Source organism: Carassius carassius, chromosome 19 (genome assembly GCF_963082965.1).
Source record: "Carassius carassius chromosome 19, fCarCar2.1, whole genome shotgun sequence".
Taxonomy (NCBI): Eukaryota; Metazoa; Chordata; class Actinopteri; order Cypriniformes; family Cyprinidae; genus Carassius; species Carassius carassius.
The window spans coordinates 9,879,907-9,902,364 of NC_081773.1; the positions used below are offsets into that span (position 1 = coordinate 9,879,907).

Sequence of the window (22,458 nt, forward strand, 5' to 3'; positions counted from 1 at the left end):
TAGGGATCTTGGGTAAATACACAGCTGGAGGTGTGTCCCCCTTGTGCTGCACAGCCTGCTGGTTAGAAACACTGCATCAATTCCCCACCTCCTGCTGCACACAGGAAATCAGTATCTTGTTGACCTTGAGCCACCCAACAGCTACCTGTGCCTCCATGCTTGGGGATTTCAGCCCCTGCCCTTGAGAGCAAAATGATGTGTTATTTCTTCAGCTGTCTGAAGCTTCAGCCAGCTCCTCTCTTGCAGAATAAATGTATGCAGTAGGAAAAGCTCATGGGTAAAACCCCAAACCAGACATTTGTTTTCAAATGGGCAACATCAGGCATCCTTATTATGCTCTTTAGTTGCTGCATTCAGAATGTTAGAAAGCCCTGTGACCTTACATATCTGAACCTCATTCTTAATAAGCACTTAGTTTACTCAACCATACACTTAACCACATTATTCTGTTGCCACAGTTACAATATAAAAACTCTCAGCCAATCAGATCTTCATCAGTGGAGTTCTAGAATAGCCAGTTAGAGCTCACAACACAACTGCCCTACAGTCATAGTGATGCTCATCTAGTAGTCACTGCATACATTCTACTATCAGAAATATCAAGGGCTAATGGATAGAGAGACTGCCCTACAAATGTTTTGAAGCTCTGGTATGTTTTTGTTGTTGTTGTGATGAGTTTCAGTAAGATTCTTAAGAACAAATAAACAGACTTTTATTAAACAAGGACAAATTAAATTGCAAAGGAAAAGATTTATATTTTAAATAAATTGCTCCTTTTAACTTTGTATTCGTCAGAGAATCCTGAAAAAAATATCTCACTGTTTCCACAAAAATATTAAGACTGTTAAACGTAACTGTTTTCAATGTTGAAATAAATTTTAAAATGTATTTGTAGAAAACAGTTATTTTCTAAATATTTTTTTTTATTTCATATTTTAAATATTAATATTTCACATTATTACTTTTTTATCAAATAAATTCAGCCTGGGTGAGCATAAGAGATATCATTCAAACCCCAAACCTTCGAATGACAAAATATAAAAATTGTCTATGCAGAGCCATATGGACTTTTTTATTTATTTATTGTACTTTTTGGTATTTTTTTAAACTAGACAGACATGGTCCCTACAAATCATTGTTGTTGTGGAAAAGGAGAGTGTGACATTTTGCTCATTGTGTTTTGTCCATGGAAAAAAAACATTGTACAGGTTTGAAGAGACACAAGGGTGAGTAAATACTGAGCAAATTCGAATTTCTGAGCCAAATATTTCTTTAAACAAACATTCAAATGATGATAAACTTTGCTGAAGTGCAAACGACATTCTAAAAGCCAGAAATCTCTATACACATATTCATAAACATCCAAGTGTTCCCAACATCTGCATCATTGCTTGTGTATGTTGTATGGCTTAGATCAAAATCATGCCAGCATACCTCACACATAGTACTGTAATCTCTCTTACACACATGCACACACACACACACACACACACCATTCACTCATCCATGACAAACATTCCTATTCTACCCAGCAACTCTCCTTAATAACAGACCCCCCATTTCCCTCTGGCCACAGACAGACCCAGCCATGCACACCAATCCCGGCGCTGAGCATCCAACGCGTGGTCCAGACGCGGCTTTCCCTTGCTGGAGGAGGGGTGGGGGAGAGTTCCCCATCTTTCTGCAGCCTGGTTGTTTTTACCATGCTCACAAACATGAATTAATGAGAGCCAACAAAAAGGCTGATGGCGTCGGGGTCACTCATGCATACTGCAGCCCAGTACAGTAGTAGCTCAGCGGGGGTCTGGCATACTGTCTGGCCATCTGAGGTGGCGTGAGTATGAGGGGTCAGCGCGTGACTGGCAGGCTCCATACACACAGATATACTCACATACAGAGAAACAAGCTGTAGTAAAGCATAATGTCACCACTGCAGGGTAAAGGCGTGTGACAGCACATCTGACCCAGTAATGGGGGGAACGTGCCAGATGGATGTTTTCACACAAATGTGTTTATGTGGTATTTAAGTGTCAGGAAATGGGGGGAAATAAAATGCAATCATAAAAAGAAAAGAAACTTCATAAATGGAATTAATTTTCAATTAATGATACGTATAAAGTTAAATAAATGACTGATTATAAATAATTATAATTATAAATAAGTATAAAAACATTCTTTAAAATAATGTACATATGTACAAATATACACACGTCTGCGATAAAAAAAAAACTGTTAGAAATGTATTTAATTCCCAGTTCCAAAAGAAGTATAAGGAAGTAAGTCTTAAAATAAATGTCATGAGTCAAGAGGCATAACAGTTACAAACCCTTATGCAAGTACACTTTGTAACATTTTGCTTCGCTAGAGAGATGCTGTTTTGGGCGTAGATATTGTATGTAATGAGTTATTTATATCGCTGATTACTGGAGATGGGAGAAACAATAAGGAAAGAAAGTGCATGTGTTTATAGAGAAACAACATTTAAACATGTGACGTGTACAGGCAGGTGCTAGTGGAAATGCATGACCATTTGCCAAGGATGTGAGCCTGACACATTCATACACACAGGCCTTGAACAGATGTAGTATGCTGTATTAGTGCAGGAGGGTGTAACATTAACCCTGGCCTGCTGTCTCTCTCTCAGCTGCTCGGGTGCCAGACAGACCCTGGTTTCCTGTGTGCTGCCCACACTGAAGTGCACAAGGTGATTCTACACACTATTTAAGAAGGCTTCAGGCACCCTTGTCTATCATATTAGCCTCCCTAAAAATATGTGATTAATGCAGCTGTCACCACCAAACTCAATGGTTACTGCCTTAGAAGAAATAATAAAAAAAGGAAATTGTAGACGAAGTTTAAAACAAACAAATATTTATGCATTTGGCAGTTGCTTTCATTCAAAGCAACTTGGAACATTCCATTCAAAGAATATATATTTATATCAGTCCTTGTATTCCCTGGGAATTCCCTAGCGCCATCCATAAATGTTTGAGCTACAGAAATGCACTTAAAATAAAATAAAATGTAGTTTAATAAAATACCAAAAAAAAGGAAAAGGAAATACAGTGACAAAAAGACAAATTCAATTTTTTTTGATAATAATACAAATAAAATAAAATAAAAACGCCAAATAATTTTAAAATAAATCAAATTTTAAAAATAATTCTTAACAAATTATTAAAGAGCAATAAATATTTAATGAAAAAATATACAAAAACAATTTAATTTTAATATCTTGGTTATGTCTTCTAGTAAGCAGTTTGTTCTAGAAAAAATTAATTGCAATTATGAATACTTTCAAGTACCTTTATTTTATTTATTTATTTATTTATTTATTATTATTAATTAATTTTTTTCTTTTTTTCTTTTTTTATGAATCCATCTATGGTCACCGAAGACCACTAAAAATATGCATTTATGTGATCTTTATGTGATGTTTACAGAAAGATTTAGCTGTATATAGTTACTGGGTCCAAGATGTTGCACAGATTGGACTGGACATGGTGTTACAGGTAAATTAGGCCAGAATGGAGTTCCACCCAGGGGTCATGGTTTGGCTTGTTTACTTCGGACAAAATACACTTGCACACCACATTTGCTTTTAGATTTATTAAAAATGCTACTGGGGGGGGGAATTGAACTTGCATCCTTTTGACCTCAAAAAAGTATTTCTAAACTGCCACATTCTAGAATGAGAGCATCAGTGTGAGTGAGCATGTTTGTGAGTCTCAAGGGCAGGTCTGAACCCGTCCACATGGGGTCACTGACCTGTCATTAAGACCTCAGACATTATACTGCAGTCTACAGCTCTAGTACTTTAAATAGTGCTCTGTTCATTTTGAAATGGGATATTCGTGTAACAATATGACATTCTTGAAGGAAGAAATCAGTCCCAGTATGTGTATAGGTGATATGGGGTTGCGTGAAGCACATTTGTCATTCCAAGTTCCCACACAGCTGCTTGGTGAGCACAGAAATAGTTAAGTTATTGAGGGGTTAAGAGTCACAGATCACTGAGCGTTTGTTCTCTGAGCCATTGATGTTTTACCCCCACAGCCCCTGTCAGCACCTCCTCAAACTATTTCTCTTACTTTCTCTCTCATCTGTGCTTTTATTTTTTTAAATAATGCCAGCAGAACTTCCTGTGCCTCACACGGAGATCCTTTGAGATTACGGGAAGAATATCATGGGATTTTATGGGCTTGACTGCATGTGTGTGTTCAGGTGTGAGCATGTGTTTGCCCTTCTGTGCATTAGTATGAGCAGTGTGACTCTGCAGCCCTCTGAAAAGGTGGCGTTACACATGAACGTGCCATGCATAGTGTCAAAGGCTGGTGTGTAGGACTTGTATCACAGCTGAAGGTGAAGCATGACTGTGCATGTGTTAGCATACAAGGAACACTAACTCTGTGATACAAAGCCAAACACTATAAAGGTTTACTACACAGCCTTAAAGGGATAGCTAGTTTACCTAGATATGAAAATCCTGTAATTATTTACCCATTGTTCCAAAGTATTGTAATATTCTTTCTATTGTGAAACACAAAAGAAGATGTTAAGCAGAATGTCCAAGCTGCTCTTTTCCATACAGTTCAATTGTTTGGTTATTTATATTGGTGATAGAATTCGCAAAAATTCACGAAAGTGGGTTCCTGAATAAAAATGTATCTAAAAAAATATGATAAATTGTCCTAGCTTTACACAAAATATGATCACAAAACATTAATATACTGTATGCAAATAATATAAAAGTCTAAAATAAAGATGGTCTAAATATTCTGTGCTATGTATGTGACTCAAATCAGTGAATCTTTTTATTTATATGTTCATTACAAGAACCTTCCGAATGAACCAATTTGATGGACAGACTTTTCTATGCTAAAATTGAAGAGAGTGAACCACTGTGCTTGCTTTTACAGGTTAAACTGAGATTCGTGTCATAGAACATCATGTCCTAAAATGACACCGTAACATACAGTATGTCTGTCTATGTCACAAAAATCCCTCCTGCATTAGACACAAACATGCAGCATGAGAATCGCTGAGCATCATCTGACTATAGCGGTAACTGAGTATTGAAAGCAGCTTCAGGGATGGGAAATCATTCTAATTCAGCACTTTTGCAGATGAAGGATTTTTCAATACGGATATAAAGCTTCACTTTGATGAATGTTCCCGTTTTTGTTTACATCAATATGTGTGTCTATTTCTGTGAGTGCAATAGATAAAAGAAAGCATGTGTCTCTCCAGCCCCTCTAGAACAAGTCCACTCTCTGATGTTTTGGTCAATACAAAAGCGTCATGTCTCACACATGCACATAACACTGTGTTTCAGCTGCTGTCTTCACATATTTTCTGATTTCTCTTCCTCCAGGCTCTGACTGTTCCAGAAACTTCACCAGTCCGTCAGGTGTGATCGAGTCACCCGGCTTCCCTGACAAATACCCCCACAATCTGGAGTGCACCTTCATCATCATCGTCCCTCCTCACATGGATGTCACCCTCACCTTCCTGACTTTTGACCTGGAGAACGACCCCTTGCAGGGCTCGGAGGGCGAGTGCAAGTACGACTGGCTGGAGGTGTGGGACGGCCTCCCGCAGGGTGAGTCTAGATGTTGTAATCCTGAAGAATTCTGTTTGGATTTACAGTCGGGGTTCGGATTAGACCGCGGTATTCCAAAGTCCAGACCACCCGTGACTTTAAGAGGATTGCGTTTCCCATTTCCCTCTGACCTCATTGTCTGCTTTGAGATCAGTATGTTGCATGTCTACCGTACGTAATTTGGTCACTTAATGATTTCTAATCCACATACCATTCACTATCGCACTATAGGCCATCTGGTTGGTTTATCCACCAGTCTATACAGCTGTTCGCTCTTGCCCTGTGACACGCACCACCCATCCATTGGCCGCTGCGCTTGCAGCTCCGCCGGTATGAAGCTCAGGCGCGTTGCTGTCATGCTGTTACTGCGGCTGCTGCTGGAGCTATTTTAGTAGTGAGCGTTGGCAGATGAAAGCTGAGCCCAGGGCCTTGCTTTGACTTATCTGCGCCAGGCGTGGCCAAAAAGCCACGGAACCCATATTTTTCTGCACGTAGGGGTGGAGGAGTCGGAGGACGGGGGGTAACAGCAGCCATGGTAACCTTTATCAGGAATGTGAAAATGGGGCGTGAATAACACTGCAATAGGATTTAATCCTTGTCTGGAACAGAGCGCTGTGGAATACACTCTTTTCCCCCCAGCTGTCTTATTAATGCTTCAGCCCCGAGACCCCCATACTGCCCCCACCCTCGCCCTTCTGCTTCTGGTTGGGCTTCATATTGTAACGCTGCACATGCTCATATAATCGGACACAATAACGGTAGACACAAAAACACAACAGTATATTTAAGGTGGTCTAATAAATCTAACTAACTTAAACCAAGATTTTCATGTTCAACAGCTAGTAGTACAGTTCTCATTATATAATATAATTTAAAACAGCCCATACTCATTATTGTAATGTTTGCATGTTATGTTTACTGTTTAATCCATAATCATTACTTTCATGAAAATATAGTGGAAAATATGTTTAACTGTGCAAATGCCTCATTATTTGCTTCATGAATAAAATATGTATATATACTACTTCCAGTAATATAAATTTATCTATAGATAATGTTTTTTTTTTTCAATTTCACTGACATTTTCCACCATTTTTTAAATAATTATAAATAAAATCAATGAAAATGTCTTAATTGTCCATATGAAGAAAAGATAAATTAAAATTTTCTATGTTATTTTTAATATTGAAAAATATATATTTTTACATTTCCCTTCATGAAATATGAAAATACAGTGGAAAAAAGTGCTTAACTGTGCAATTTATGTTCTGTATGTGTATAATATATCAAAATAATTTGTAATACTTCATATTATATAATTTTTTTCAATATGCAATATGCATTTTCTTTGCTGTGAAAAAGGAAGCCTGCTTTTTACATTTGCCTGATTTTATTTACATTTCTTTTTGAAATGTGATTTTTGAGAGGGATTGTAAGCAACTTTCAATAAGCAAGATTCACACACATACACACAGATAGCGTCCTGATCAAAGTAGTATACAATAGTCACCTGATTCGATCATCAACACCATCAAAGGCGAGAGAGAGAGAGTTATTTCAAGCTCCGGTTCGAGAGCACTTGCAGTATTAAAGCCCTTTCCTCTCCAAAAGAGAAGAAAATCAATGTACTTGATTGATATGAGGCTATTTCACCCATCCAGGACTCTGTGTGTGTGCGTCAGGATGGAGGATGGATTCATTACTGTGAGACAGCGGCCCCTCTACAGCATTACAACCTGACCAAACTGAATCACATACATTTGTTGACAGATAAATGTCCCAGAATTTAGAGAGATTGTGTGTATAGGTTGTAGGCACATAAACAGAATAACCAGCCTCATCTTATGAGTGGCCAGCTGGAGCAAAATGAGACCCGTTCACATCCCACCACTGAGAAACCATTTCTTATATTTGTGTTTTGCAGTGGGACCTCTGATTGGGCGGCACTGTGGTACCAAAATCCCCTCTGAAATACAATCCTCCACTGGTATCCTCTCTCTGTCCTTTCATACTGATATGGCTGTGGCCAAAGATGGATTCTCTGCTCGCTACAACATGACGCTCAAGGAGGTCAATGACAGTAAGTCATGTTTTTTCTTTTAGCTTTGAAAATGAACTATTGGTCCAGCTACCAATTCAAAAATGTAGTTGGAACTAAATGAAAGCTACTTAAGAGGGTGTCTTTTAATTATCTTTTTTTAACAAGTTCTTTTTACATAAACTGAACAATATGATCCAATTAAATGAATCAGACTACAAAGTTAGTAGCAGCCCTGCTTGTAGCTACTCTTCAACACTGTTGTTTATTTGCGTGTCTGTCTTTTATCTCTGCTTTAATATAGTATATAAAAAAAATTTGTTCCACAGATTTCCACTGCAGTAATGCTCTTGGCATGGAGTCAATCAAGATCAGCGATGACCAGATTTCTGCATCATCCTCCTTTTATGATGGCCGATGGTCCCCAAGACAGGCTCGACTTAACTTTGAAGATAACGCTTGGACGCCCAATGAGGACAGCAACAAAGAATACATCCAGGTAAGGTTTCGTCTCGCTCACTTTCGTGTCTACAAGTTCCCAACCTTCTCAACTTACAATGCATTGTGGAATCACAAAAGGCTTGTTAACGGATATATGGTTTTGAGATTTCTGGTTCTGGCCGGAAGTCAGCCGGGTTAGGTGCTACGCCATGCCTCCAGAATGAGCCTCATTACTTTTGGTGTTACTTTAAGTGGTGTGTCATATCTGTGTCAGGATGCTGCTGAGTTGTGGGCTTCTGGTAGAGCTTACAGCTGTTGTGTTGTGTTAACACCTGACATCTCTCCCTCGCTCTTAGGGTCCACGGCCCAGGCATCCATCTTGACAAACAGCTGTCATAAATGCCAATATGCCCGAGGACCATACTTCACCCAGACACCTCGGCTCTGCTGAGTGTGTGTTCAGAATAAGAGAGGTTGTTCTGCAGCTGAGTGTATCATTGATATTCGTCGATTTATCCAGGGTTTCAGGATAACTTAACTGATGATGTTACCTTAAAGAAATTATGTGGGCACAATATGAGTTAAGATCTGTTGATGAAAGCATCTGTGGCATAATGAGTTACAGGTTGGAGCCAGTTGTTAAAAAACTGTTTCAAAATAATTATTACATTTTATTTTATTTTAAATAATGGCTCCAGTATGGCACTTGAAAATTAGGGCTAATCGTTGTCTAAGCCGTTGTCAATCCCGCCAGTCGGTTCACTCCCATGCCCTCAGCTGGCAGCAGCCCACTCCTTAACCCCAAACCAGAGGAGGAATATAAGGAGAAAAGGGCTGTTAGATCGTGGCCATGAGCCTGCTCCAGTGTCGGCTCCAGCCTCTGAGTCTACTCCAGTGTCAGCTCCAGCCTCTGAGCCTGCTGTTTTGTTTTGTTTTTACTGAGAAAATAAACAAAATTATCATCTGTGGTAATCAACATTATTCCACAGATACTGATGATAGCGTTTAGTTTGTTTTGAGCCCATAACATCTCTTTAACATCACATCAGATCTTCTGATGCTCTTTTCTCATTGTTTCTCCCCCTCTCTCTTTATTACTATTCATCAGGGACTCACTTCTCAGACACGTTAGGTTACATCTCTCTCTCTCTCTCTCCCTCTCTCTCTCTCTCTCTCTCTCTCTCTTCCTGGTCTCTGGGCACATGCAGGGGTTGATGATGCACAGCCCACTCTGATGGTAACAGCCACTTGATTGATGAGAGTCCTTTCCTAGGAATAAATAGTTAGCAGCAGTCCTGGGTTCTATTGATTTTTTTGTCTAGGTGTGTTTCTCTGTGGCCCTAAGCAGCTTTGCAGAAGGTTCTAGGTGTGTGTGTGCACTCGTATCTGTGTGTGAAAGCCACACCTGTCTCTCTGACAGATAACAAACGCTGCAGTTTTCCCGCTCATGTTCGGATGACATCCCGCTGAGCAGGGAGAGCTGAGGATCATGGGTAACAGCCCTCCTCTAGGACGGGAGCTGAATGCCTGATTAAGAAGCTCACTGCGGTAGAAGCTTAGGGGCAGAGAGGAGGCTCTCACACCGCAATCATCATCATCATCGTTGCGGGGGGGTCTGGAGAGCGAGGGAGGTTGATAATCTGTGTGGAGAGAGGGAGAGTTGAATGAAGGTGGTTAGTATCGATCAGAGCTCAGGTGATTGATCTTAAGGCTCTGATAACACCTCCGCAGCTGCCCATGATCTGCAGGAAGGGGATGCCTCATATTCCCACAGCTCTATCCATCTTTCAGCTCTTCCCTCTATCTCATTCCTCTCACATCCCTCTCTCATCTCTCCTTCTGCTTCTTTACTTATCTCACTCTCTCATCATCATGATTTGAGTGGGATTTCTAAGAAAACTAGAATACAATATTAAATAAAATAAAGAACTGAAATAAAGTAAAAAAAAATAGTAACAAATTTATTTTAGTTAGATTTTTAATTCTACACAATATGTTGCCCTGAGAAATGTTATATTTCAAATTATTTAAATGTTTATTTAGTTTTAGTATAATTCAGTGGTATAAAATATATCCTTACACAATATGCATTAAATATTTAAAAATGAAATGATCTGAAATTCTTACAAAAAAAATCACAAAAATACTAGGTTGATATTTACGACTAGGACTTTGTTCAAATCTCTAATCCAAAGCAATAAACATTTTAGTGCATGACATTTGTCAAATTTGCGAATTTGTCTGTCCACACTAGCAATGAAATGTGACATTATCACAACCAGTCTGAAGATATTTGAAAGTTAATATGTGACCCTGTAGCACATAACCAGTCTTAAGTCTCTGGGGTATATTTTTAGCAATAGCCAAAAAACATTGTATCAGTCAAAATTATAATTTTTTTTTTTTTATGCCAAAAATCATTCTGATATTAAGTAAAGATCATGTTTCATGATTTTCATGAAATTTCAGGTTTCATAAAATTTCCTACTGTAAATATTTCAAAACTTATTTTTTTATTAGTAATATGCAGTGCTAAGAACTTAATTTAGACAACTTTAAAGGTGATTATCTCAGTATTTCGATTTTTTTTTGCACCCTTAGATTCCAGATTTTCTAATAGTTGTATCTCTGCAAAATATTGTCCTATCCTAACAAACCATTCCTCAATCGAAAGCTTATTTATATAAATCTGATGGACCGTTATGAATGGTTTTGAGGTCCAGGGTCACACAGACTTTAATGTGGACCATGATTTTGAGTCCTAGCACAACTCCCAGAAACAGAAAACCAAGCAGTCAACAAAATGCCCTGTTAGAATTAATTACAACAAAAAGCCTTCTAAGAGCACAGATTTAATTTAATTCTTCCTTTTTTTTCTTAGGTGGACCTGCACTTCCTGAAGGTCCTGACAGGCATCGCCACCCAGGGTGCAGTCTCTAAAGAGACACACAAGTCCTACTTCGTTACCTCTTTCAAGCTGGAGGTCAGCACTAACGGAGAAGACTGGATGATCTACCGCTTCGGCAAGAACCACAAGGTACGATCACGTGGGAGCGGAACCTGTGAGAGATAAAGCACTCAGTTGTTCTGTTTTCCTTTGCTGGTTATAGAGATGAAGTAATGTGCATGTGAGACTAGAGAACCAGAAAATAACTGAAAGGGTGATAGTATAGTTTTAACCAGTTTCTGTTATGGGTTAGTTAAAGTGCTAGTTCTGTAGCTTAATTAATAAGAAAGACCAATCTAAGATCTTAATGCCAATCTAAGATGCTCCTTTTGGATGTCCAGGCTAATGGGAGAAACTAGACAGGACTCTGTTATTAGTAACTGTGTGAACATGCTTGAGTAGAAAGAAAATGGAAGAGAATGAAGTAGAGCTGAAACAACGAATCGATTTAATCGATTAAAATCGATTATTAAAATAGTTGTCAACTAATTTAGTCATCGATTCGTTGCTAAATAATTTATTTGCCGTAAGCGGCTTATTTCGTGCATATTTCAGATCTGCGGTGACCAAAGTGTGGCAGTAATGAGCCACCGGAGGATTTACTCAGCCAGTACAACAGGAGAAGTAGCGAATAGCCAATAGCTGGCCTCGTTTTATGTCACGTGCTTCCCGAACGGCGTCTCTGCAGCATTCAGCAGGATGTGGGAGTACTTTATTTTGAGCCTTCAAAAAAGAAGATTAACCTGTAAACTCTGCACTACTGAACTGTTTAAGGGACCGTTCACATATCGCGTCTTTTGCGCGCTCATGTTCGTTATTTCCAATGTAGGCGCGCAGTATGCGCGCCCATAATGGAAGCGACGCGGTCGCGACGCACCCGTTTTTCCAGGCGCGTGCACACCGCATCGAGTTAAAAACATTTCAACTTTTCAGAATGCAGCAAGCGCACCGCGGGTCATGTGACAAGAACTAAATAATCAGCTTCATCCTTTCCCGTAACAACTTTTAAAGCTCAGCCAAGATGAAGGAACAGCTGATCATAGCTGTATATGGATTCCCATTTTGAAATAAATTTAGTAGCAGAGCTACTGCAAGCGATTTTTAGAGCTGCAAATCCATTTATCCTTTGCTGAAATTTCCGCGTCTTCAAGGAGAGAGCACGTCATGGTTGCTTAGCAAAGGCAGACGCCTCAGGGGCGCTTCTGCAAGAGCGCTTTGGAAAGGAGGAGAAAGCGGTGCGCACAGTCTATGGGTGCGCCTAGCGTTTCAGGCACGATATGTGAACGGCCCCTAAGCCTTTTATTTGTGCAGATTCTCCAGTACAATGTTGTTTGCAAATGTTTAGTTGTAAAAGCTGATAACATTGCTTTTTAACAGTTAACATTTAAAGTGTAGCGCCCTTCTCCCTTCGATTTAAGTGGGAGGGGCCCTGGGTAAGTTTATTTTTAGATCTCTCTAAGTAGCCTCTGAATATTATTAATTTTATTTCAATAAACCCTTATCTTTTCAATTAGTGTGCTTAATAATAGACTACAATAACCACAGAGTCAGAAATAAAATATAAACTTTTAGTAGTTTACTCAAATAAAAAAATTTAAAAAATCAAATAGCAATTGGAGATAAAATAAAAGTTAACCCTTTAAAGTTTTACAACAAAAGGATCTTTCCTCCTTCAAACTCAAATCAACAATTTACAAATACAACACTGTATTAATATTCCGTATCACTCTGGTTATTTATATAACAGATAAACTAATAAGATGGACAGTAAACACAAAATGCCACCAATATCACCAATGTGTTGATTAGTATACTCAAGTTCAACGAGTCTTTGTTGTCTCAACACAACGGTTACGGCTCACAAAACATTCCCCAACAGTAATCAAAAACACCCGGGTGTCAATTCAAATATACAAATTTAAATAAAATAAATACCCTGATGCAGGCCTGATACGATGCTGGGGTTCGTTGAGGCACAAAACAGGTTGCCGCTTCACTCAACGAGTAAACGAAATAAACAACTGTCTTACCGATCGTTAGTTCAAGCCGGCTTTCATGACGCACAAACTTCCAGCACGAGGGGGATTGCTGTCCGATTAACTGACGGCAGATCAGCAAACTCGTCCAACGCTGCCAGAGGAACCACTGAGAATCCCTGGTATCTCAGGGCGCTATCTGGATGTCTTCTATGGATTTGGTAAGAGAGACGATTCACGGTAGTTTTCCACACACGCGACCTCGCGTCTCTCACGTGTGATAAGCGCTGTTTCTTGAGAATCGCGCTACTCAGTCATTTGATAATCAAAGGGGAAATTACTATCCCCACACGTTCAAACAACATTTTACCAACTTTAAATCAGTTCTCGTATGGACAACTGTCCTAAAATGGTATCTTTTATCAAACTAGTTCTCAGACATGAACGATCTTCCAGCCATCACCTCTTCTTCCCGGACGTCACTCCCGTCCCCGCCCCCTCAACATTTAACCAATCCCAGCTCTTAACAGTGGCAAGTACTTTTAACTCAACACATAATCATACATTTTCCTTCCTTTTCAATGAAAATAATATTATACAAGGAAACCAATACACATACAATACATGTATATAAATAAAATATTAGAAAATAATATTAAGGAAATATTACTAAACCAAATGAATACCCAAACTATATGAATAAATTTCAACCGGGCTTCAAAAGCTTTACAAACATGTTCTGTGATCAGTTTGTCGTTTACCAGTTCATAATTCAGTCGTGCAGCCTAATTATGACTGAATGAGAGAGGTAAATGTTTAAAGATATTTGAAATGCACTTTTTTTTCTAAGTATTCACTGCTCTTTTTCACACAGCAGGTTTTTTGTGTGTCCGTTTTTTCTGGACAACCTTCTGATGGATTTTACTTTAAATTGTGAGTTCCATTCAGGTTTCATGCCATTGGCACTTTATTCGAAGGATTGTTTACAATTTCACAGCATAAGCTATAAAGCTGTTTCCCAGTAAATAATAAAATACAACGCACTGCAATCTTATTCTGTTTTATCCTTATTCTTCGTGAAAATATGTTCTGAAAGATTCCTTAATAAGCTTTGTTCGGGATGTTAAACTACTTTAGGAGCTCTAAGGACTGCCATGGTGAAAACATTATTTGAAATCTCCTTGTGAAATTTGATAGAGTATGGGTCAGTGTTTTGATTGCAGAAGAGTTTGACAAGGGATCACTAACACATAATAAAACAACTCCAGGTATATTTGTGATGAGGATATGACAATGCAAAATTATTAAAATCTCTTAAAAATCTATGCTGAATGATAAAGACCATTTATTAATAATTTACTTTGGGGGAAAAATGGAAAAAACTAAAATATAAGTACATAAACCGATTAATCGATTAATCGTAAAAATAATCGACAGATTAATCGATTATCAAAATAATCGTTAGTTGCAGCCCTAGAATGAAGCGAGTTAAAAAAAGTGGAAGGCCTATGTAAAACTAATCGTCCCATGTGGTACATGCCTCTAATCTTCATTTCTTAACAAATTCCCTGGAAACCCTGTATGGAGTTGATTGCTAGACAGGGGAACATGTGAAAGCTCTGATGTTAGCGTGATGATTTTGGGAGAAGCTGTAAAAAACATAATATAACCTGGCAAATACGACACCGGCCACCACTAACTGATGTTTGGGTATTTAGCCCCGGACCCCCTGCTGGAATAGCCTCTGACTTTAATCTTCCAGAAAAACTCAGAGCTCTGTACTCCCTTAATGTGCTCGCTGTTTTTATGGCTTTGGTTTCAGTTCAGCTAAGCTTTGTTAGGAAGTCTGGCTGTGTCGGAATGAGAGATTCGCGCCTTATGGGAGGCGTGACTGGTCAGTGTCCATTTAGAAATGGTACTATTAAGTAATGTTCTGTTTATTTATATGCCTGGAAGGAATATATTTCAATATCAGCAGACATCTAGTAAGATGCCTCAGTCCTGCAGATGAAAGGCATTCAGTCATGGCTTTTTTAATATCGCCTATATAGATTAACAGGAAATAGGGTGTTGGCATTGAAATGAAATGTACATTTTCAATACAGTAAACCATATTGTATGTGAGCGTCATGTAAATGGATTTCGAGTCAGGCAGGTTATTATTTTTCAGGGCTTTGTGGTGATGGTTTGGGTTGATAGCACCACATCAGGCTCCCATCGTTCTCGAATAATGATGGTGGATGTGTGTCTGTCCCTGGTCCAGAGGATACTGACAGATTGTGTGTGTGTGTGTTCGGAAAACAGGAAGAGCTGCTGAGGAAGATCACTGTAGGCTGGTGGCTGATTTGTTGTGTCTCATTGTAAGTGTGTGTGGTGTAAATGTGATATCAGCAGAGCTGGGCTTAATTTCTACTCAGACTGCCTCAGCTGCTGTGGCGGGTTTTCAGTTCACTACTAGATTACCTGCAGGACACTCATTCAGTCACTGCTAAATCAGATCAGATAAGATCTCACACAGACACACACACACACACACACACACAACTGTGCTCCAAAACCTTCTTGTGTGCTGCGTATATACAGTAGGAAGCTACAGTAAAAGGCAACATCTAACTAAAATGTAACCTTGTAACGGATTTGGAACACTCTACACAGCAAAACTAATTTAAAGATTCAAACAGACTCAGATATAATCATATTAAAGCTTTAGTTCACCCAAAAATGAAAATTATGTCATTAATAACTCACCCTCATGTCGTTCCAAACCAGTAAGACCTCCATTTATCTTCGGAACACAGTTTAAGATATTTTTGATTTAGTCCGAGAGCTCTCAGTCCCTCCATTGAAACTGTGTGTACGGTATACTGTCCATGTCCAGAAAGGTAAGAAAAATATCATCAAAGTAGTCCATGTGACATCAGAGGGTCAGTTAGAATATTTTGAAGCATCGACAATACATTTTGGTCCAAAAATAGCAAAAAACTACGACTTTATTCAGCATTGTCTTCTCTTCCGTGTCTGTTGTGAGAGAGTTCAATTCAAAACAGTCTGGATATCCGGTTCGCGAACGAATCATTCGATGTAACCAGATCTTTTTGAACCAGTTCACCAAATCGAACTGAATCATTTTAAACGGTTTGCGTATCCAATATGCATTAATCCACAAATGACTTAAGCTGTTAACATTTTTTAATGTGGCTGAGTTAAAACAAACCAATATCCCTGAGTAATTAATTTATTCAAACAGTACACTGACGCTGATTTTAGTTCTCCCAAAAATTAAAATTCTTTCATCGGTTACTCACTTTCATGTCGTTCCAAACCAGTAAGATCTTCATTTATCTTCAGAACACAAATTAAAATATTGTTGATGAAATCCGAGAGCTTTCTGACCCTGCATAGACAGCAACACAACTTACATGTTTAAGGTCCAGAAAGGTAGTAAAGGCATCAATAAAATAGTCCATGTGACATCATTGGTTCAACCATCATTTTTGAACGTTGTAGTTGTGATGAATGAAGGAATTTGGAATGACTTGAGGTTGAGCAATTAATGACAGAATTTTTATTTTTGGATGCACTATCGCTTTAAATACATTTATAATAAATTTATATTGTTACAAAAAAATTCTATATCAAATAAGTACTGTTCTTTTGCACTTTCTTTTTATCAAAGAATCCTGAAAGGAAATATACCATTGTTTCCACAAAATAATAATAATAATTAAAAAAATTAAGCAGCTCAACTGTTTTTAAAATGTATCATAACGAGAAGAAATGTTTCTTGATCAACAAATCAGCATGTTAGAATGAATTCTGAAGGATCATGTGACACTGCTGCCTGCTGAAAATTCTGCTTTACCATTACAGGAATAAAATATATTTTAAAATGTAAAGATTGTAATAATGTATCAGTAATTTTCCATTTTGTGTGGTGCTTTTTTGATCAAATAAATGTAACCTTGTTGAGCGTAAGAAACTTCTGTGCAAGGAAACAGTGTTGCCAAAGAATTTGACCAAAAAAGGCAGCATATTTATGCCAGTTCATACCTACTGAAACAGACTTTTTAACCGGGAGGGCAGCTATGATGCCTTAAAATAGTGTTTCGCTCTTTTGGAACAGAACTACAAATTCCCTTCCCTTTTACTGGAAACCCAGCACACAGAAACACATGCATATACTGTATAGAGCCAATCCCACGACTGTATCGTTTCCACACACTCCCTCTTGACACTGTATCTGATAAAGCCATCAAAGTAATTACAGAACAATTTATGCTATTTTCACAAACATACTGTTTCAAATTGCAAGGAGGTCAAAAGGCCTCAATTCCATTTCCACTGGTGGGGAAAATAAGTGAGTCCCTTATGTAAGGTCCCACACCTGCGCTTAAGGTCAATGTGACCGTTTAAAGCAGACTTGTCATTGACAGAGATCATTATGAAGGTCTGGTAAATTCCTTGCTTGTTTAACAATACCATAAAGGGGGGGTTATGTAGAGAGAGAGAGCATATGGTATGTGTGTTAAGTTTGTTAACGTGTCAAATCCTGAGGCAAAGCAACGGAGAGCACTGTCATGGGAGATGACATCAGCTCGGACTTCAAAACAGCATCTTGACAGATCCGTCCATCTCTGTGCATTCCTCCGCTTCACATGGAGCGCGTGGATAATGGAAGACCGATGCCAGATCCCGGGAGTACTCCTCTGTTCTTTGGGAGTGTACTGCTGAGGGTTTAACCTTTAGTGATGTCATAGACTAGAGAATAGATGCTCTTTGAGTCGAGTTGTCTGCATAAAGCACAGCCAGAGTGTGTGACGGTGGAATGTGTGGAAACCGTTTCACACATACTCAAACAAAAATACACAGTTACCTGTCTTTAGTGGGGTCGTGGAAATGTGGTTTTCATTCACTGTCACAAATGGTGGTTTTAGAGGAAACATTTACACCTCTGAGGGTCATAAAACATATCGTCTGTTCTTCCAATTACAGTGTGTACCGATTCCAAGTTGACTTAAAGCAGCAGTGTGTCATTTTTATGTTGCTAGTTTCAACATTGTTTGAGAAACTTTTCTGGAAGTATTCCCACATCTACTGGTTTCCTTGAAAAGACAGTAGGATTTTCCATTGGCTTTTGACTTATTGCAAAAGTAAGCTTTATACAGTAGGTTTAGTTTACCAAGATAATGCAAACACCAGAAGTAAAAAGCAAATTTTAGGGTATAAGCAATACCACTGTTGCACAACTTCCTCATCAACACTAAGCTTCTGACAATCTTTCAACTTTTATTTAAAATATACAAATTTAAAATAGGCTGCAAAAGCACAAGAATAAACACAGTGATGCTTTGAATATGGACTATTGAGTATATGAGTTTTCCTATTCATTGCAATGATTTTCACAAGAAAAGTCAAAGGTAATGTATGTTATGTCTTAGTGTAAAACATCTCAACAATGAGCATGTCACCCTTGTTTCAGCCCAAAAATCTATGAAAAATAACAATGATGATGGAACCTGAAGTGCAAAAATACATATTTGCAGATTTTTTGGACTCATTCCTGCAGCAGTCGATTGATCAAACAAAAAGGATTCCTTCTACAAGTTGCTTACTTATTTAACATTTCCAGAATTTTTTTTTTTCAGAAACACAGTGGGAAGGTAAAGCAAGAGGGAGGGCTTCCACATTCCAATGTCAATCTCACATGCAGACTGGGATTTAAGAGGAACGCAGGAACCAAATCAACATTTTTCATTGATTTTTCTCTCTCCAAATAGGATTTAGTCTGTCAGCCATTGTATCCAAAAGATGAGCTTCCACACTAAATAAGCTTTATAGAGGGAGTTTTGTGTTTTATATTTACAACATGTAGAATCGCACTCTTGAAGTTTTTGATTTATGCTTCAATTTTGACCAAAAGTATTTAGTAGTACTTAAAATTCATGACACATCTCAAGCCCTACTAAACAATTAACACCTGCTTTCTGTCATATGGCAATCAGTGAATGGCAGCAACACACCATACTTGGCCAGAGTGTTCAGGTATACCACCAGCAGACTATCAGTCAAAACCATCCTTGACTGCAGAGCACACAGCCAAGGGCCACCAGGGGCCCAAAGCCAACACACAGCCTCCAAACTGGTTAAGGGAAAAACTGACACATCAAGTTATACTTCATCTAAAGCTCTTCTGAACTTTCTAATTCCTCTATAATTATTCTACATGCAGTTTTTATGACCTTGTATTAATCGAGAGGGTACATGGGATATTTGTACTTATAAAATAATTTGTCACAGAACTATTTCTGTCTGTCTTTCTCCATGTTTCTCCTCCTCCGAGGCTGAGCCTGTGCTGGCCTGCAGCCAACTAAAGCCTGACTGCTCTGTCAACATCTTCATCTGGGCCGTGGAGGTGTGGGAGAGAGCAGAAGAAGGGTAGAGAGAGAGAGAGAGAGAGAGAGTAATGACTCGAGCAGAGCTGTAAACGCTGACCACATTTCCCAGCGGCCCCATCAGTCTGAGGAAAAAAAAAACGCATGGCTGTGAGCCAATGCAAAGCAGCGAGAGATGGAGGGAACGAATGACAAAAAGACAGACAGGCAGAAAGATGGACAGTGCAGGGAATGCGGCACCACTTTCATCTCCCATGACCCCGTTGTGGCCATGTGGCTTTCCGTAACCCAGCCCAAGCAGTCAGGCATTTTGAGAGAGAGTGTCCACTCTTTTGCGACCACAAATTCTCTCTTCTCTCGCTTTATTATATTAACAGTGACAACGTCTCACAGGAGGTGTGTGTGTGTGTGTCCTCACACTTTAACCTCATAGAGAGTTCGCTTTGGGGTTTTTTATTATTTAAGTAGACCGCCCTAGTGCCAGACATTTGAATAATTCAGACTAATATTTTGGGGACTCCTCACCAGTAACCGGCCCTGCTGGCTGTCACTGAGGACCCATTTTATCTCATGAATATTCCCTCACACATACACATTTTGGTGTGCTGATACATTTCCAAGGAGTTCATTCAGTATAGCTGCTCCTGGACTGTCAGACGGGATTTTTCAATAATTCATATAACAGTTAATCTACATCCACCCTCATTGATCTGTCTGTGTGTGAGTGTCTAGACAGACCAGCAGCATTGCGGCCATTTGTGCTGTCAACAAATTTCAGTTTTTTCACAGGTATCTGGAATGGATTGGATCTTTTTGCAAATGTATAAACAAAAACACATGAGATCTTGCATGACTTGAATCTAAACACTCTTTAAAGGTGCTGGATGTAGGATTGACACCGAGTGGTTGAACTAGATATTGCAGTCCAAATTCAAAATATTGGAGAGGGTTTTTTTTTTCACCCGACCCATCTTCCTCAGGCTTGACGCACTCCAGGTTGTCAGATTGATGACACAAACAGGAATGAGTGAACTTGACGATCAATGAAATGAAAAAGGCTGCTTTTTCCGCAAACTGGCAACCGGGGGTCTGAAATACAATTGAGTAAACTAACTGACAGTGGGCGGGTTTTACAGTCCAAAACAAAGACAAACATTCCGACACAGAGCGCACATTTTCAAAGGAGAATAACTGACTGTAGCATTTTTTTTTTTTTTCAGATAAACATGTTCTTAAATATCTACAAGCAAATTAAGGTATTTTTATGTTTTAGTAGAGTCAGAATCTTACATACAGCACCTTTAATGTCTTTATCAACCTTTTTTATAGTTTGGTGTCAAACCTGGTGCTCGGTAAGAAGAATCATGGCCTGTTGTTCCATGTGAGCTGTAAGAGTATTCCTCATAGTCTTGCAGCCTGTTTTATTTATTAACGAGTTGTATTCAAAGCTAAATGCTCTTAAGTTTGTCTTAATATCTGTGCAGCTCATTGAACTTTGCAAATGAAGATGATTAATTGTGCGATATATAGTAATAGTGCAGGGCAGACCAGTTTTTACTGTAAATGTTTGAATATTAACACAGTTGGTTATCCCAAAGTGAATATAAAAAAACAGGACAGAAAAAAAACAGATATGTGTGAAACTTTGTTTTATATATATATATATATATATATATATGTTTTACCATGTTTAAATACCCGCCGTATAAAAGTATAGCAGATTTTTCCACAAGAATCTGAAAACGTATGCTTGTATCTAACATCAGATACACTCAGACCCCCACTCACATATAAAACATCATCACCTGAGACAGATAACACATTCATGATCCCCCCCAAAGACAGCATGCTAGGAAACACTAGCAGCCATGCCTGAGGGAACCTGATATAACGTACTCAAATGCATGATTCATGATCGTTATTTAGCATAAACCTTCCAATGATGGTTCTGTCCATTTGTTATGTCCCTGGCTACGGGCACACATGCACACACAGAGAGTACATCAATCAAAGATTATGCCTAGACTGCACAGTGACAGGCAAATAATGAAAAAACGACAGTATGAGGGCAAAAAAAAGAGGAGGGAAAGGGTGCGAGGGTGGCCTTGTGTCAGTAGACAGCAGGGTTGACAGCAGTTCTCCTGTTTCGGTGTGTGGGATCTGTCATTACTAGCACCTGTGTGTCTGTCAACACAACACCAGTCAGGGGCCATTGTAGCCCAGGGATGCAAAGAAAGCATTAGCAGGTGCTCATGTGTGTGTGTGGGAAAGACGGAAGGAAATAATAAAGGTATAGCTTTATATCGCTAATATATGTTTGGCTAGAAGCAGTATCTGACTCTGCCACCTCTATAGATCGACTGCTGCTGTCAGAGGCCGGGACTTTGTCATTTCTGTCATTCCTCTTGTTTCCCCTTTCCCTCTGTCTTAGAGGGCCAGTGGGAAATCACCGTTCTTGAGCTTCATCTCAGCCTGCTCCCTAAAGTCCTCACAGTAATTGGACTTCTCAATCCTGTTATGCCTTTTAGTTTTTTTCTGTGCTTTTTGATCATTTTGGCATCTTCATGGTTGACACTCTCCTCTTTGAGCTTGGAACTTCATCCGTAATGACCAGTGGGCCTTCTGTTCTAAATCCCATGTGATATACATCTGTTCAACTGTTATAAGAGTCTCATGGCTCCTAGTTTCCTGCTGGTTTGGATTAAACAAGTTGGCCAGGGGGAGACGCCCAGTCCATGGGCAACAGTAAATAAAAACATTTGTAAATTATTGATATTTTGCTAAGAGAAACTAAGAAATTAGTAGGTGGTTGATAATGTGTTTTTAGTGGGTTTAGCGTTTATGTCAATAGAAATAACAATATATGTATTGATTTAGCTAAATATCAACCACATTTCTTCATTTGATGCAAGTGTAAGGGTTTTATTTGCCCATTAAAAACTGTGAGTCTCAAAAGTGATAGCACACCTCTGAAATAAAATAGAAATGTTGACTTGCCAACTAAGTTAAATATATGTAAAAAAAAAAATTATGGAAAATAAGTTGAAGTAGCAAAGTTACTA

General features: G+C 38.8%; 1 protein-coding gene across 3 annotated transcripts in view; it reads left to right on the forward strand.

Moving 5' to 3' along the window:
- Positions 1-22,458, forward strand: part of LOC132095021 (neuropilin-2-like) — a 76,047-nt gene that overhangs the window by 24,773 nt on the left and 28,816 nt on the right. For all 3 annotated transcript variants that reach the window (XM_059499740.1, XM_059499738.1, XM_059499739.1), the window contains exons 4-7: positions 5,375-5,602; positions 7,527-7,682; positions 7,970-8,139; positions 10,963-11,118. In XM_059499740.1, coding sequence (XP_059355723.1) covers positions 5,375-5,602; positions 7,527-7,682; positions 7,970-8,139; positions 10,963-11,118 — 710 coding nt within the window. The remainder of the gene's footprint in view (positions 1-5,374; positions 5,603-7,526; positions 7,683-7,969; positions 8,140-10,962; positions 11,119-22,458) is intronic.